Raw genomic sequence first — 18070 nt, forward strand, 5'->3', positions numbered from 1 at the left:
AAAACATAGGAGTTTAATATGTCTTTCAAATGATGCCATATATACATATTTCTTTTTTTAAATGAAGCAATTTGATTTATATACACCTTTCTAATTATTATATGCATTTTACAGCTTCAAACCCCTTGAGCCTCCAAGAACCACAGATGACAGGTATTTATATTGACTCACACAGTATAGATGAAAAACCTTGTAAGCCATAAAAACAGTGGACTTTGAAAGCTTAATTTGATGCTGTTGAGACTACTTCCACTTGTTACAAAATACGGTTTTGTATTTTTGTATGTGTCTAAAATCTTCATATCTTAATTAATCCATTCCTTTTTTCCGGCTTCAGCACGTCTGGCTTCTCTCCTGGTTTGCTGTGTTCTCCTGTCCTCACCCTCGTGCTAACGGCGATACTTTTGATACCTTGAAGCACATCTCGCCTGTGAGCCTGTGATTTAAGATTTTCATCATCATAACTACACTGTAGCTATGTACGTATGACTAATAAAAGCCTTGAACCTTGAACCTCAGCTCATGTCGGGACCCGTAATGCAAAGTTATTCAGCTGTTTTACATGTACGTTTACGTTTTACGTTTCTTTTGTTGTTTTCTTTCTCTCGTTTTTTCTCTAGTTATATACACAGATCAAAAATGGGTAACTCAAAAGGGTAAAACAAATATTGGTTACACCTGTATCACATTTTACAACAGCTTATGTGAAAGTCAATGAAATGCCTGCACAGAGTTGATGATGTTGTGACAATATATGTGTTATTGTGATCATGTCTGTCTGGGTCAAACTGATGATTGGGAGTTGATTATTATAACCATGTTTTATTTTCTAGGTCCTCCTTCCTCATGGAAATGAACTCTTACATTGACATTATTTGCACAGAAAAAAATTATTGTTGGCATTATTGATTGTTTTGAAATACAGTTAAAAATGATTTTCAAATGTATGTAATAATTGAATTACTGAGCTCTGCCGCTAGTTTTAGTGCTTCAGTCATTTTATAACAGGCCTGAAAACAAACTGCAGGCTATCAATCCCTAATATCAAAATACAATTCAAATATATCCTTCTTTGTTCATATGTTATAATGTTCGAAAGACCTAGGACATTAATTAAACAGAATTGTATGGGAATTATTGTGTTCCCATACAAGCTTTTTGATCCATGAAGTTGATCAGTTTAACCACAGTTTTGTTATTATCTTTTCTGCTTTGAATTCTTATGGAAGTGTATTCAAATAAATTAGAAATATAAGATTCAGTGCTTTTATAACTGAGGAAAGTTTAAGTGTGAGCCTTTATTTGTGTGCGAAGTGGTTGTTAGTTCACAACATTAGCATTTCTGAGAATATATAAATGTGTGCAACGACAGGGTTTGGGTCGTGTTAGTTAGACAATGCTTGTTAGTATTTTGGATTGTAAAAGCGTATGTAGAAAATAAAAACTCACCGAGTGGAAGGCAGTCTTCTTTCTCTATCACTTGGTCCACATATCATATTTATCAGGTGCCAGTCGGAAAACGAACAGATCTCTTTTGGCCACTTGATAGCAGCAGACATAGGCAAAACAATGAATTGGACACAATCAACACTTAAGTTGATTTGGTTAACTTGCTAGGTGTAGGGGGGAAAGGACAAGGGATGGAGGGATGAAGGGATGTCTGAATTTCAGGATGAAAGGATAAGGTATGGAGGGATAAGGGATGAAGGAATTAAGGTACAGGTGTGTACCGAAGTGTACCGAACGAATATAACGTTAAACGTAAAAAATTGAGAGCGTGAACAACTTTTTGGAAGTAATCTCAGGTGCTGCGTCGCATGCATTCAGTGTAATTTGCTCACATTGGGTTCAACGCATCATAGAGCGACCAAGTCATTTAATTGGACGAGAGGCATACTATAAGAGCTGGTCACAGGGATGCGTTCACATTTAGTCAGTAATTTGAAGAACTGTCGAAATGGCGAACGCAGGTAAAGTTGAGCTCGAAAATCCTCCAGCATCATTGAAGTCTCCAGGTTTGGAAACATTTTGGTTTCACAGTTACGTACAAGGATGACGGACAAAGACAGGTGGACCGAACCAAAGCTGTTTGGCATTGTTCAACTAAAATTGGTTACGCGGCTGGCAATACATCAAACTTGCACACTCATTTGAAAAGGCATCACCCGAACGTGAATATCACTGGTACCAAAAGAAAAAACAATTATTGAAGTGCAAACCCAACTCCCACTAGCATTTGAGCCTCCACCACTCGCAACAAGTTCAGACCAAGCCAAAGCTTTTACAAACGCCAAATATCCTTATGTTTCCATGTTAGCAAAGCGCTACCTGGCTGTATCTGCTACCTCTGTCCCTAGCGAGAGGGTGTTCTCCACAGCAGGAGACATTGTTAGTGCCAGCAGATCTGCCCTTTCGGCAAGCAATGTAGAATAGTAAATTTTTCTTAAAAAAAAGCATGAAAATACAATGACAAGCAAGTCCTAATGTCAATCTGGCTGCTTAGGTACTAGTACAGTACAGTTAAAATGCAGATTATTTCAGTTCATCGAAATGCTGCACCTTAATGTTTATTTTATTATATTTTGTATTTATTTGAGTGAATATTCACAATTTAATAATAAATAAAAACCCAAAACTAATATTTTATGTTTTGTGAGTAGCCTACTAGTACAGTAAAGTTCAAATACAGATTATTTCAGTTCATCAAAATGTTGCACCTTAATGTCTATTTTATTATATGTTGTATTTATTTGAGTGAATACTCGCAGGTAAAAACAAATCTCCAGGTTCACTTTGAAATCTATAAAGAGAGACTTGGTCTTTATCATTTGGAATTGAAAAACGCACGACAATAGTTCTTCTCTGACATCATTACCAAAAACAAAAACAACGCACGTGCCTTGTTTGCTACCGTCGACAGACTAACTAACGCCCCAGTGTCAGTAGCCTCTGAATTTCTATCCACCAATGCATGCAATGATTTTGCCTCCTTCTTCACTGACAAAATTCAGAAAATCAGACAAGCAGTCAGTGCCTCTGCATCAGGAACAGCAAATGTGTTGTCTTTGTGTCCAACTAATATCAATTCAAACACCATGACACAATTCCATCAGATTAATGATAAAAACCTAGAGGACATTATACAACTTCTGAAGTCCTCTTCCTGCTGCCTTGATATTATTCCAACAGGATTTTTCAAAGATGTTTTGCCTTGCATGGCCTCAGATCTACTTCATATAGTAAACAAATCTCTTCACTCAGGTATTTTCCCACAGGCCCTGAAAACTGCGGTCATTAAACCGCTCTTAAAAAAGAATAATCTAGATGCTTCAGTAATGAACAATTACAGGCCCATATCAAACCTCCCATTTCTAGGTAAAATCATTGAAAAGGTTGTTTTTCAACAGTTGAGTAATTTCTTGCATTTAAATAACTGTTTTGATGTGTTCCAGTCAGGCTTTCGTCCAAACCACAGCACTGACACTGCTCTTGTAAAGGTCTTTAATGACATCCACTTAAACACAGACAGTGGCAGAACTTCAGTGTTAGTATTATTAGATCTCAGTGCTTCGTTTGACACTGTTGACCACAACATATTACTAGACCGACTGGAAAACTGGGTGGGACTTTCGGAAACAGTTCTAAATTGGTTTGAATCCTACTTAAAGGACACATCTGAGTTGACAAATATGACATGTGGGGTACCTCAAGGCTCCATCTTGGGGCCTCTTCTCTTTAACGTCTACATGCTACCACTGGCTCAGATAATTAAGAACAACAAAATAAGTTACCATAGCTATGCGGACGACACACACATTTACATAACAATTTCACCAGTCTGAGACCCTGCTAACAGCAGTGAACCTGCTGCCAGCATTGCGAACATATTAATCAGGCGTTTTAACACTTTTTTCCATGAAAATCATTTGTATTCACTATCATGGGGCTATATAAATCAAATTCCGGGATATCGGAGCACAATTGTACCTTTTACTATTTAAATGTATTTGTATTATATCTTTTTGGGCAATAAAAGTGACATTTCTGGGTGACTTTGTCAGTTTATGGAGCTTAGCCCACACATCCTGGAGGTTCCAGGCCAAATTTGGGAGCTCATAGGCGGCCTGCCATGCGCCCCCACCCGTGGAAAGAAGACAAAATTAAAGAAAACGGTCAATCATATCTTAAAATAATCAAAAATGAAGTTTAAAAAAATTCTACTCAAAAAAGCTCAACCCTTCGGCGCTTCGGGCCGAAGCCCTGGACACTTTTCCACTCCCCTGTTGCAACTTACAACGGAGAGGGGAAACCAAGCCTCCCCTTCTCTGTCAACTCAGACTCAGAAAAAAAACGGCTGTCTCACTTCATGGAGGAATGTATCCGCTCCATGTGTGCTCTGGCTCGGATACAATTGTTGCATGGAGACCCCCCAGCATGGTTTTTACCAAACTTTAAGTTTTTGAACTGGTCTCTGGAGGAATACAAGGGGAGTTGACAGGGAATTATGAGACACTATTTTGGGATACAATTTCTCCATTTTCACCCCTTTTCTCTGGTTCTCCCAAAAGATAACAGCGTTTTTCTGACTCTGGAGGAATGTAAGGAGAGTTGTCAGGGGACTCTACCTGGTTAAGAAAGCCATGTGCATCACCCTGGATGGACAGATTCCTGTACATTTCATGCACTTTTAATGAGTCGTCAAATGTGGATGAAATGGACAGATTCCTGTACATTTCATGCACTTTTAATGAGTCGTCAAATGCGGATGAAATGGACATATCCTCCCTATATTCACAGCACTTTTACCCAGCTTTCACACACTAATACCTGGGTAAGAAAGCCATGTGCATCACCCTGAATGGACAGATTCCTGTACATTTCATGCACTTTTAATGAGTCGTCAAATGTGGATGAAATGGACAGATTCCTGTACATTTCATGCACTTTTAATGAGTTGTCAAATGTGGATGAAATGGACATATCCTCCCTATATTCACAGCAATTTTACCCAGCTTTCACACACTAATTCCTAGGTAAGAAAGCCATGTGCATCACCCTGAATGAAATGGACAGATTCCTGTACATTTCATGCACTTTTAATGGGCATATTCCTCCTCACTTTAGTCCGAGTGAGGAGTGCTCAAGTGTGGGAGGATGTGTAAGGCAGAAGAGGGTAAAACAAGTTAAAGTGTGAACCTCCAGCAGGGCAGGTGGTGCTGTGAAGAAGGCCGAATATGGATGCCGATGGGCGGACAGTAAAGCACCACAAAATCCACCACCTTTAAGTGTTACCAGGGCCATGAGAACATCCTCCACAGGAGGGTGGGTGGTGCTGCTGTGAAGAAGGCCGAATATTGATGCTGTTGTGCGGACAGTAAAGCACCACAAAATCCACCACCTTTAAGTGTTACCAGGGCCATGAGAACATCCTCCACAGGAGGGTGGGTGGTGCTGCTGTGAAGAAGGCCGAATATTGATGCCGATGGGCGGACAGTAAAGCACCACAAAATCCACCACCTTTAAGTGTTACCAGGGCCATGAGAACATCCTCCACAGGAGGGTGGGTGGTGCTGCTGTGAAGAAGGCTGAATATTGATGCTGTTGTGCGGACAGTAAAGCACCACAAAATCCACCACCTTTAAGTGTCACCAGGGGCATGATGTTCTGGAGGGTGCGAACATCTGGGTTTAGTCCGTTGGGGAGTGCTTAAGTCCGGGGGTCTCACGGTGTGTGAGGTTATGGAAGTATGCATGATTTTCGAAATTTTCGAAAAAACGGCTAAGTGCCAACGGAGGAGGGGCTGCAAAAAGCTCAAGTCTTCGGCGCTTCCGGCGGAAGCCCCGGAGACATTTGCAATCCCCCGTTGCAATTTACAACGGAGAGGGGAATCGAGACCTCCCTTCCTCCGCAAAAAATGCATTCATCTTTTCCAAGCTACCATCTGTACGAAATCGGAAACCCGTTCTTTTTGAGAGCACTTAGAAAAAAACGGGCTATTTTCACATGATGGGGAAATCATGGAGGAATGCATCCGCTACATGAGCACTTTGGATCGGATACAATTGTTGCCTGGAGGACCCCCAATCATGGTTCTTACAAAACTTTAAGTTTTTGAACTGGTCTCTGGAGGAATTCAAGGGGAGTTGTCACGGAATAATGAGACACTATTTTCGGATACATTTTATCCATTTTCACCCTTTTCTCTGGTTCTTCCAAAAGTTAACTTGTACTTTTTCTGACTCTGGAGGAATGTAGGGGGAGTTGTCAGGGACTCTACCCGCCTCAAGAGACACTATTTTTGGATACAATTTATCCATTTTCACCCTTTTCTCTGGTTCTTCCAAAAGTTAACTTATACTTTGTCTGACTCTGGAGGAATGTAGGGGGAGTTGTCAGGGGACTCTATCCGCCTTAAGAGACAATATTTTCGGATACATTTTCTCCATTTTCACCCCTTTCCTCTGGTTCTCCCAAAAGATAACAGAGTATTTCCTGACTCTGGAGGAATGTAAGGGCAGTTGTCAGGGGACTGTACCTGCATTTAGATGCAGTATTTTGGGATACAATTTCTCCATTTTCACCCCTTTCCTCTGGTTCTCCCAAAAGATAACAGAGTATTTCCTGACTCTGGAGGAATGTAAGGGCAGTTGTCAGGGGACTGTACCTGCATTTAGATGCAGTATTTTGGGATACAATTTCTCCATTTTCACCCCTTTCCTCTGGTTCTCCCAAAAGATAACTTATGGCGCATTTCCACTGCAACGGGGTAGCCCCGTTTAAGCGTCCCTAAGCGTCCTCGCTCAGGCCTCGGGCTGCCTCGCTGGCCGTCCGAGGCCGTGGCGCATTTCCATTACAGTTTAGGACCTGGGGTAGCAACGCAGTGTAAGCGGGACGATCGGCTTTTTGGGCGGAGCGACGCTGGGTAAAACTGCAGTGGCATCATTTTCAATGCGACACAACTCACAAAACACACACAACAATGGAGGATGTGGAAGCGATCGTTTTCTTGTTTATTGTGAAATCCATGGTGCTGACATGCTGTGCTCTGCATAACGTCTGCGAGAGTCATGGAGAGGACTATGATGATGGGTGGAATGCACTGACATCAGAGAGGGTTTGATGCGCTACCTGAATACCTACATATGCATTGTATTGCATTCATTGTATTGAACATAAATAAATCTTTTTTTTTCATATACATGTGTTTGTCAAATGTTTTAAACAAATGTTATCTGAATTGAATATTTAGTAAATATTTGAATTTCAAGCACCAGTAAGTACTGCCCCATAAATAATAAGAACATTTGAGGAAATATCAGATCATGAAAAGAAAATCTTTCTAATAAATTAAGCGAATATCAAAGCTAACTATAAACATAAATACTAAAGTGTAAAACACAGCAAAACTATATTCATAAATGCAAGTGTAAAATAGTGTGGACAATTGTAAACATGGATGGAAACTAAAGTATCCACAACATAAAATAATATATTAAATATAACCTCAATCTTTCTTCTAGACATGTTAAAAGCTTGCTTGAATGGGTTATAGGTTTATTTTGTTCTCTCGTCTTTGAAATATATAAGGAATGTGTTGTTTGAGTCTAGTAGAACGAGGGTATTACAATTGAGAAATGTCTACATGTATTATGTATTTATCATGTATTCTTAATACTATTACAAAAATAAACATGTAATAATGTTTTAGAGGAGGACCTCAAGCTAGCAAACTCAATTTCTTGCTTTAAATCTCTTAAAAGTAAGGGGCTTTTTCCTAACTGATGGTGTTTGTTATTGCTTTATAAATTCATGTATGTTTATATCTTCTCTAAATCAAGATTATGTGAATCTGATTTTTTTCTGTTGGGTGCCATTCATTATCAACAAGAGATAAGATAAGTCAAAGAAGTACTTTATTGATGGCAGTATAAAAATACAAATGTTGTATCAAAGGCATGCCATTAAACAATACAAATAAAAAATGTAAAACTGTATTGCAGCCAGCATAAATATACATGGAATTGTAAATATAAAATGAACATTTTAAAGAAAATAAATAAACAAGGAAGTACAAATGTTGCATTCATAACTAGATAAAAAATATATAATATGTACAATAACTATTAAGGTTTTTTGAAGTATCACGGAGGAGACGGGCCACGTCGGCTGCCCAGTCATGGTGCCGTTCCTGCTGGGCCCGATCCTCACCTCCTCGTTTCCTCTTGCCTGGGTGACAATAAGATAATAATTAGCAATAAGGAAAAAACACAGGACAGGTACAGGTCACACAAGGATATAAGAATAACATGTATAAACAGAACAACAGTAAGGTGAACTAAAGAAAGTTCTGGCCCTAGATGTTTACAATGATTTTGAAAGTGAATTACATTATGTCCAGCCTGTTGATAATGAATATAAATATATGTATATGATAGGATGTCACACACATCTGTACTAGCTACTTACTAGCTAAGACTTTACTTGTAACAGAGCATTTCTACACAGTGGTATAGCGTATTTTAATTACTGTTGATGGATGATCCAAGGTTTAAAAAAACCTATTTCTTACCTAGAACCACACACTGCGGTGTCGTGATGGCACTTGGTGTTGGTGGTTGAGTTGGTGTCGATTCTTCGGCTGGGGTCCGTTCTGGATTCAATGACGATGTGGACGGAACACTGCCATCAACCGTTGTTCGGGAATGTTCTTCCTCACGAGTCCCAATGTAATCATCTAGAACAGCAAAATGACTTGTTAATTCCACAAACTACTGCAGCACAATACTAAATAGCAACAACAACTATAGAAAAGAAAAACTGAACGTAAACAATGGCACATATGGTGTTAGCAAACAATAGCTCTAGCTAAGGCTATCTGCCTTAGCTAGCTATGTAGCTCTTCGGGGCTCCATAAAAGCATGGGTTGTCGAACATTAATGTAAGGATAAAATAGACTTCTTTGTTAGAAGTGAGCGTACCTTGCAGGGACTCCAGTAAAGCCGTTGCCGTTTTCCCTACATTGCAGGAAAGTCCTCGAAAATCAGCGTTCGGGCATCTGTGCAGAGAAATCCTGGAACACTTTCACATTTCGCGTTGTTCCGTCGAGCTCCCGCTGGATTTTATCATCCCCAATGAGATTAAGGAACGTCGTCACCTCCTCGGTCGACCACGGTGTGCTTTTCTTCGACGTTGCCATTTTTGTAGCTCCTCCGTTTACAAAATGCTGCAAGCTTGCTTCTAGATCTATATGCGACGCTAGGGATGATCTCGTGCGCGATCTTGTGACGATTCTCTCTGACCAATCAGCAGTCGAGTGTTGACGTCACAGCCCTGGCCTGGTCTGATAGAACCACGATTTTATGGGGCCGGAAAAAGAGGGAAAAAGTACCCGCTAGCCGGTACTAGGCTATATGGAAATGCCACCAAAAACTGGCCTGGCCGCTTGAGGACGGTTAAGGACGCTTAAACGGGGCTACCCGCTGCAGTGGAAATGCGCCATTAGAGACTTTTTCTGCCTCTGGAGGAATGTAAGGAGAGTTGTCAGGGGACTCTATCCGCCTTAAGAGACACTATTTTCGGATACATTTTATCCATTTTCACCCCTTTCCTCTGGTTCTCCCAAAAGATAACAGAGTATTTCCTGACTCTGGAGGAATGTAAGGGCAGTTGTCAGGGGACTGTACCTGCAGTATTTTGGGATACATTTGGCCGGTTTTCATGGTTCTCCCAAAAAGATAACATAGTATTTCCAGACTCTGGAGGAATGCAAGGGCAGTTGTCAGGGGACTGTACCTGCATTTAGATGCAGTATTTTGGGATACATTTGGCCGGTTTTCATGGTTCTCCAAAAAAGATAACAGAGTATTTCCAGACTCTGGAGGAAAGTGAGGGGAGTTGTCAGGGGACTCTACCCACATTTTGATGCACTATTTTCGGATACTTTTTTTCACTTTCATGCATCTTTCCATGGATGAATTATTGTATTTATTTTTAAGTTTTTGGTCAATTTCATCCAGCTTTGGCCCCCACCTTGCATGGATGATAGGACCAAGAGATGACAGGGATCTCTGCCCGCCTAACGAGTGCCTAAATGGGACACCTTTTGCACGATGATGCAAATGGTAAAAAAACAATGTTTTGAAAATAAACTTGACATTGAGAGATTTGACATGGGGTCTTTCTAGTTAGCTGAGTGCACCTTTCTTGAGTCTTTTCACGTTTCCTTCTTTGTCGCTCCCGGTTCTATACCTTCTACTGGTGACATTTCCTGGTACCGAAATGCTCAAGAATACAGATCGGATGGCGGTCGGTTGTCCGATCTGTAAGAGTTCCTACTGCGCCCTGAGCAAGCACCTGCAGAGGAACCATAGTGTGCGTAACTTGGTTGAAAGAAAAATGCTGCTGTTGTTGGCCAACGGATGGAAAAACATTAGGCTCCATCCCTGCACCATTGCAGGATGCGAGTACAGCGGGACAAGGCTGGACCGCCACTTGGACAAAGACCATGTTGAGCTGTCGCGGGAGGAAATATATGTGGTTGTAAATAAACTAAAAATGACAGTGGCAACGAAGGAGCTTCATGAACTCCGTTTGACAAACCCCACAGTAGGAATGATTACCTCTTGGGATGTGGACACTGTGGGTGATGAGGTCCTGTAACAACCTCCACCCTTGTCCCCGGTGATTGAATGTGAGAACCCGGACTGTAAGGAATGGAGGATGGAGGCAAACACAGTGAGGGCTCAGCGGGACAGATATGCTGCTGAGGTGAAATCCCTGCGCTGCAAGCTGCAGCAGAGGATAAAACATAAGCGACAGAGGATGGACCAGCGGGCCGGGACATGCATGGGTTCGATGAAGAGGATGGGGAGGAACGGGAGCGGGTGTTTCTAAAGAAACGACCCCGAACAGAGTCGACACCAAAGAATCTATCCAAGTCGAAAGGTCCCTCCTGCAGCACGTCTCCCATTCCCGCCTGCAGCAAGTCTCCCATTCCCGCCTGCAGCAAGTCCCCCATTGCCTCTCACACACATTCATCCAGCTCCTCAGAACCTGCATCCATGTATACCGAGGCCTCGTCAACCTCCCCTCCCATACATTCCCCCTGGTTCAGCGGCAGGGGCCGGAGGAATATAATGCGGGACATAACATTCCCACGTATCATGGGTAAGTGTGTTGAATATGTCACAAATGCAGTTTCTGTAACACACAATGTGTTGTCATTAAAGTACTGTGTTATATTTCACAGAGGAGTATCTGCAAGGATACCGGGAGCATTATGTGGGCATCGACCCAACAGTGAGGCTCCAAGAAAATGCAGTCTCCAAAATAAGCAGAGTGAAATCGTTCCTAAGCTTCATGGCACACGGTTTCAATCGCCTGTCTGACTGGCTCTTTCTGAGGGATCTGAAGAGGATACGTGGGTGGTCCCGGAGCCTGATAAAGTCAAGCCTACAGGTCACAACCTCTGACTTCTATATCAAAAATATATCACACTTTCTCAAGTACATGGCAGACACACCGTGCAAGGGGAGCAGGCTCAGCCAAAACTACATGATTTTAATCAAACGGGAAGTTGTTGCCATCCTGAAGTCCCTGAAGAAGAAGGTTCTTATCCACCAGATGCAAGTGAAGCGGGACAAGATGGAAGGTCTGCTGAGCCATAAAGACATCATGGCATGTTCGACTTTGACCAAAACTCGCATCCCTCAGCTCCTGGACGTGATGGCCAGCAATCCGACTACCGCAACCCGGCTACTGCTCTATGGGTACATGACCCTCCATTGGAGCTGCATTTATGGCCACCGTCCGGGGGTCTACTCCAACATGACCAACGCAGTTGGTGGCAGTGGCAGTGGCAATGGCAGTGATATGCATTTTGTGCATGATTGATACTTGTATTGACGCTCTCTACCTCTGTCATAACAGGTAAGCAACCACAAGACGGCCAACGCGTTCGGGGAAGCGCAGCTGTACCTCACCATAGAAGAATTTGGATGGATGAAGAGGTGGCTGGAAATCAAGGGTACGCTGACCTGCACCCAGAACCGCTACTTCCTATACACAGCGGGGAAGAACCCGCCGAGGAACCTTGCCTACTTCCTGAGGTTGGCATGGGCTGATGTGGGGCTACAAGGTCCCATTAACTTCACCGACCTCCGCACAGTCCACGCAGATAATGCGGAGAGGTTTCAGGACAAAGGCAACCGCCAAAGAGTGAGTGATTTCATGTGTCACAACACTGCAACTGCAGACACATTTTATGCCAAGAATCCTTCTTTGAAGGAGGCTGCGGACATACGGCTGCTCTTCACAGAGTCACTGCAAGCAGCAGTGGCGGCAGCAGCAGCAGCAACAGGGGGGAGTGAAGACAATTTGGGGGATATTGACATCGACAGCTCTGGAGAGGAGCATAGCCCCACTCCCTACCAAGACTCCACCGATGCCGAGACGTCAGATGAAGAATTCTACAAAAATGTCAACGCTTGGAGAGCGGCGAAGAGGGAACAGTCAATGGCCGAAGACAGTCCCTCAGACATGGGTGAAGAGAGGGTGCCATACTCTGCACCAACTTCACCCGATACGGACAATGTTGCCAGTGACCAACTTGTAAATATGCAATGTTTTGTTGTATTCAGTCCCCTTGTGCTGGATGAGTGAATAATGTTATCATGTAATAAAGTGTCAATGTATATATTTCTGTAAATAAAGTTTGTTAAAATTACTTACTTTGTCCTCTGTTTTTAAAACCCAATATGGGTTTTTTCCCTTTAAGGTCCCCAGGGGCACGATGTTCTGGTGGTGTGCATGAAGAGGTTTAGTCCGAGTGAGGAGTGCTCAAGTGTGGGAGGATGTGTAAGGCAGAAGAGGGTAAAAAAAGTTAAAGTGTGAACCTCCAGCAGGGCAGGTGGTGCTGTGAAGAAGGCCGAATATGGATGCCGATGGGCGGACAGTAAAGCACTCCAGAGATCCTGGAGCTCCTTAGTCCGTGTTTTGGGGGTCTTGGAGCGGCCCCAAAGAGGTGGTTTTGTCGGTGTACCTAATGGAAGTCTGAAATAGCCTGTTTGCTCACGGCAGGGAGGGATCCTGGAGCTCCTTAGTCCGTTTTTGGGGGTCTTGGAGCGGCCCCAAAGAGGTGGTTTTGTCGGTGTACGTAATGGAAGTCTGAAATAGCCTGTTTGCTCATGGCAGGGAGGGATCCTGGAGTTCCTTAGTCCGTGTTTTGGGGGTCTGTGAGGGGCCCCAAAGAGGTGGTTTTGTCGGTGTACGTAATGGAAGTCTGAAATAGCCTGTTTGCTCATGGCAGGGAGGGATCCTGGAGCTCCTTAGTCCGTGTTTTGGGGGTCTTGGAGCGGCTACACATAGGTGATTTTAGGTGTGTCATGGCTATGGGTCTCTGAAATAATCAGGCTTTTAGCACACTGTTAGCATAGTTTAATCCGATTTTGAGCACTCTTTTCCCCGCATAAACTAGTTTAAATCACCGTTAAACACTTATTTGCAATGTCTATTTCATGGACACCACTCTATGTATTAATGTCCGTGATATGGACATATTATTCTGTACATGCCACGGACAATGATGTCCACTCAGTGGACATTTCTCCCTCTGGTGCTTCTGGTGCGGGGAAAGCTCGTCCGTCTCCGGTTCTTTTTCCACGTGGAAGGCCCCTGCACTGGCTATCCATGCAACACACCAGCTTATTTTTATTTTGCTCTGGGGCCGAACTGCATGTCTGTACACTTGGCGGACCGCGACCGGTAGTTAATGTCCACACAGTGTACACACAAGTCCTCAGACTTGTGTGTACACTGGGCTCAGACGATCAGGCTGGCAGAGGGTAAACGCAGATGAGCACTTTCTGTCTTCTTTAAATACAAATTAATCAAACTTATCATTTATTTATTGATTAATTTTTTAAAGAAAAAAAAGCTATTGTTTAAATTGGTTGAGCAATATATATTCTCATTATAATATTTAAACAACATATATATATTTTGAATTTTTTTACGTGTATTCATATATCTCTGTGTATAGTTTAGGTTTGTTCCAAGACAAAAGGATGAAAGGCTACATTTTCCTTGTTGTGACCGTGATATTTTTATTATCATTCTCACGAAAAACGGTAAGAGTTACTTTATTGTTCTATTTTCTGTCAAATAATGATGTATTTCATACTGCAGTGTTTCATTTCGTAAAGTTTATAGCAGGAATTAATTACTATTATATTGTTTTGACGAAAGTTTTAAGGGTACCTGTTTTCCAAAAAAACTATCATTAGATAGAATACAATAACTTTATTTATGTTTCATGTTTTACATAAAATATTATATTACTACATCTGTTAATATGATCAAATATCTTTGTTCACAGGTCGGAACATTGATAGTGGGTAAGTTGTATTTGTTTATTTGATCAAATATAACTAGTATAATCATATAATTCATCAATGTTACTTTATATGGCAACCTCTCAACTTTTTTAGACATTGGTGATGACAAGAGCATTGAAGAGGCAAACAAGGGTAAAGTCAAACATCTTCATATCATTCAATGGACCTGTGTTAATATTGCTGTTTTCACGTTCATACTTAACTGCAGCACCTTTCTTTGTTTAAAAACACAACCCTTTTATGCGTTCTCTTAGATTTGTTACAGGATGATATCCTGGAGGTTGGTTTTTTTTGTTGTAAATTAAGAAATTGAAACTTGGTTTATATGATTATTTTACGTCACCCATTACATTTCTTATAAATCTTCTTAGGCACCACCAACCACGCAGAGGAGTGCCATTACGAATGGGGACCAACTGTGGACATCTCCAGTCCCATACGTTTTGGACAAAGGCCTTGGTAAATATAATTGTTCCTGCATTAACCAAAACATGTGTCTTTGGTAGAGAGAAAAACTATGAGCCATGTTAGGGAGTTTGTTAAATATGTTATATCATTGACCTAACCAGTTTATTGGAGTCAGTTCCTGGGAGATAAGAACCAGATAGCAGCAGCACATTGTCGTGAGCAAAGCTGCTTTGCCATGATCTTCATAATTAAAGGCGTCCACCAGAGCATACATATTCCAGTAATGTTCCCAGGAAAGAAAACGCCACCTAAACTATGCATTCATATTATAATTTACTTGTTCTTCTTCTATTTGAAAAATTCCCATGAACAATGGCAGAGATGAATGCTAAAGGACTCATCCTGAAAGCCTTTGACCAGTTCAGGTTGAAGTCATGCATTGACTTCAAACCAAGGGACTCTGAGGAGTATTACATCCACGTCCAGAAGTTAAATGGGTATGTTTATTTTGTTCTGTCTTTACCATTCCTTTCTTGTTAGCTTCTTTGTCCACAAAAAGTTACTCAACATTAGATCATTTCATAAGTATGTGGATGACCATATTTTGCTTCTGGATGTAAATGAGCTGCTGTGATTTAGGGGCATGTTTGATATACGTCTTTATTTTTCTACAGACGGTTCCTATACCAGATTTTTTACTTTCACTATGAATGCTTTTGATAAACGAGGCCTGGTAAGGTCAGTCAAAATGCTGTTGCTGATGCTCTTTCTCATTTTAGATGTTATTCATATATTGGGAAAGTGATATCCAACGGACAGAACATCTCTATCGGGTCTTACTGTGATTCCATCTCAACGATTGAACACGAGTTCCTCCATGCTTTGGGCTTCTACCATGAACAGTCCAGATCTGACAGAGATGATTATGTGACCATTGTTAACGAGAACATCCAAGAAGGTTTGTTAAAGACTCTAATTAAACATTCCTCTTCTTTATATGTACAGGATTATATCAAGGTATATAAAGGACCTACAATGAGTTGGAAATAATTAAGTTATTAGAATAATTAGTCCATAAACATATCATCAATATTTTGTCTAAATACAGACGGTATAATCAAAAGTATTTCAAATATAAATATATCGATTGGTGGCAAGATAAATGCTGCTGAAATTGAAACAATGAATTCATAACATTATTCCAAACAATCTTCTTCATATCTTAATAAGTTTTTAAAAATCATGGTTGGCTTTTTTATGTCTTTATCTAGGCCGTCAGCATCATTTTTACAAAAAAAGCGCTGAAACCACCACCACCACCCAGGGAGTCCCGTACGACTACTGGTCAGTGCTGCACTCCGGCAAAGGTTATTTCAGCAATGGCAACGGGTCAACTATTATAACCAAAGACCCAAAGTTCCAGGATGTGATTGGTCAAAGACTGGAAATGAGTCCCAAATACGCTCTGGAGCTGAACCTCCTCTACAAATGCAGTAAGTGTTTGAAAGTTGGTGGAGATATAATAATGCTATTTGCAGCCCAACAGGTTTTGAAGGGGCATTTTAATGAACTCAATAACTTTACCTGTGCTTTTACCTGAGTAAAATGATCATTGACTACAGCACAAGCTCGAACTAGAGCTATTCTTCATTCATTCTTATCAAAAGTCAGATAAGAGCTTACTTAATGATTCCTGACTCAAGTCCCGCCACCCCTACAACATAGCAGCTCAAGAGATGCTCAACTCCACCTCTGAGGACATCTCCAGAGATGCATGGTTGGCAGCAGCTTGGAAGCAGGAGTGGGTGTCAGCCGGGCCCTCCCGAATCCACCGTTACATCTGGGACCCAGGAGATGGCACCATTGGAGGAGACGACCTACCGCGCCGGCAGTGGACCACTCTAAACCGTCTACGAACTGGGGTCGGTCGCTTTAAAACCACGATGAAGACGTGGGGCTTGGCGGACAGTGCGGCATGCGAGTGCGGTGACCCTGAGCAGACCGCTGTCCATATAATCACCATCTGCCCCTTATATAGACCACCCTCGGAAGCCAGCCTCTTCGACCTAGGACCAGAGATGCGGGCATGGCTACACGACACCGAGTTGGACATATAACGTTATACGAAAGAAGAAGAAGAAGATTCCTGTGAACCTGTATAAGGCCATTTGGTTGCAGTTTGTGTATCAAAACATGTATTTGAACAATGAACTTCAAACTTAAAGGTTTACTCAATATTACATGACTTCCCACAAAAACCTTTAACAAATCGGATTCAACCAAGAGTCCGCAACCCAATGTTCTCTATCTTACTCGACAGAGTCAACCATTGCATTTCAGATAAGACCATGTGTCAAATGACTAGAGTGGGCTTGGCTGGGAAATGGTAGCAAATGATACAGGGGGTCCTATGTCTGACCACACCAATCTACCCAGTGGCAGTGGTGAACAAGGTAACATGTTTAAATCTAACATTGCATTTGTGTGTCCCTGACAATGAATTACAAATATGTACTATTCCTATACAACTTTCTTATGCCACCCCCCCTTATGTCATGTTATCTTTGAACTGTTGAATATATTATCAAGTAACCCCACAGAAAATGATTAAAAACACAAATATATAACTCTTTATTTTTGGGACAATACACATTCTAGGTGAAGATGCGGGTTACTTCATGCATGTTAGCACGGCATCAGGTGAGGAGGGAGACTCGGCCTGGCTGGAGACCCACAAGATGAGTCTCAATAGGGAGCATCATGAACAATGTCTCCAGTTCTACTATTTCCACAGTGGGAACATGTCAGACCACCTCAACATCTGGATCAGAGAGTTTCAGGATGAATTGGACCTCAAGGGAACCCTACGCCTCATGGGACAGATCACTGGTAATTAGGGGTGTAACAGTATCCGTATACGTCCCGTACCGTCACGGTTCGGCACACGCAGTCACACGACGAATACGCCTTTTTTTTTTAAGAGTGGGAAAAAAATTCTGTCATTCAGGGCAGTATCCACTACACTATATATAATCCAGGGGCACGGCAGAGGACCAGGAAGGGGTCTCGGGCGGACGGCCCGGGGGCAAGGCAGAGGACCAGGAAGGGGTCTCGTGCGGGCGGCCCGGGGGTAAGGCAGAGTCCAAAAAGGGGGATTCGGGCAGACGGCCCGGGGGCAAGGCAGAGGACCAGGAAGGGGTCTCGGGCGGACGGCCCGGGGGTAAGGCGGAGTCCAAAAAGGGGGACTCGGGCGGACGACCCGGGGGCAA

The 18070-nt window shown here is 42.2% G+C and overlaps 1 protein-coding gene across 1 annotated transcript; it reads left to right on the forward strand.

Annotated features, from left to right (window-relative positions):
- The first annotated feature begins 10841 nt into the window (after window positions 1-10841).
- Window positions 10842-17698, forward strand: LOC117460688 (meprin A subunit beta-like). The gene is made up of 8 exons (XM_034102233.2): window positions 10842-11166; window positions 11249-11298; window positions 11593-11711; window positions 14785-14852; window positions 15181-15298; window positions 15581-15759; window positions 16073-16294; window positions 17460-17698. Exons 1-8 carry the CDS (start codon window positions 10842-10844, stop codon window positions 17696-17698), a joined length of 1320 nt encoding a protein of 439 aa, XP_033958124.2.
- Window positions 17699-18070: the final 372 nt, after the last annotated feature.

This window comes from Pseudochaenichthys georgianus, chromosome 16 (assembly GCF_902827115.2).
Source record: "Pseudochaenichthys georgianus chromosome 16, fPseGeo1.2, whole genome shotgun sequence".
Classification (NCBI taxonomy): domain Eukaryota; kingdom Metazoa; phylum Chordata; class Actinopteri; order Perciformes; family Channichthyidae; genus Pseudochaenichthys; species Pseudochaenichthys georgianus.

Excerpts from the sequence above, each read along its gene's own strand:
- LOC117460688 (XM_034102233.2), top strand. The coding sequence starts at position 10,842 with ATGCATGGGTTCGATGAAGAGGATGGGGAGGAACGGGAGCGGGTGTTT. Across the intron at positions 11,712-14,784 it reads ACCAAAACTCGCATCCCTCA|GAGTGCCATTACGAATGGGG; the intron begins GCTCCTGGACGT and ends AACCACGCAGAG. Across the intron at positions 16,295-17,459 it reads GAACCTCCTCTACAAATGCA|GTGAAGATGCGGGTTACTTC; the intron begins GTAAGTGTTTGA and ends TACACATTCTAG.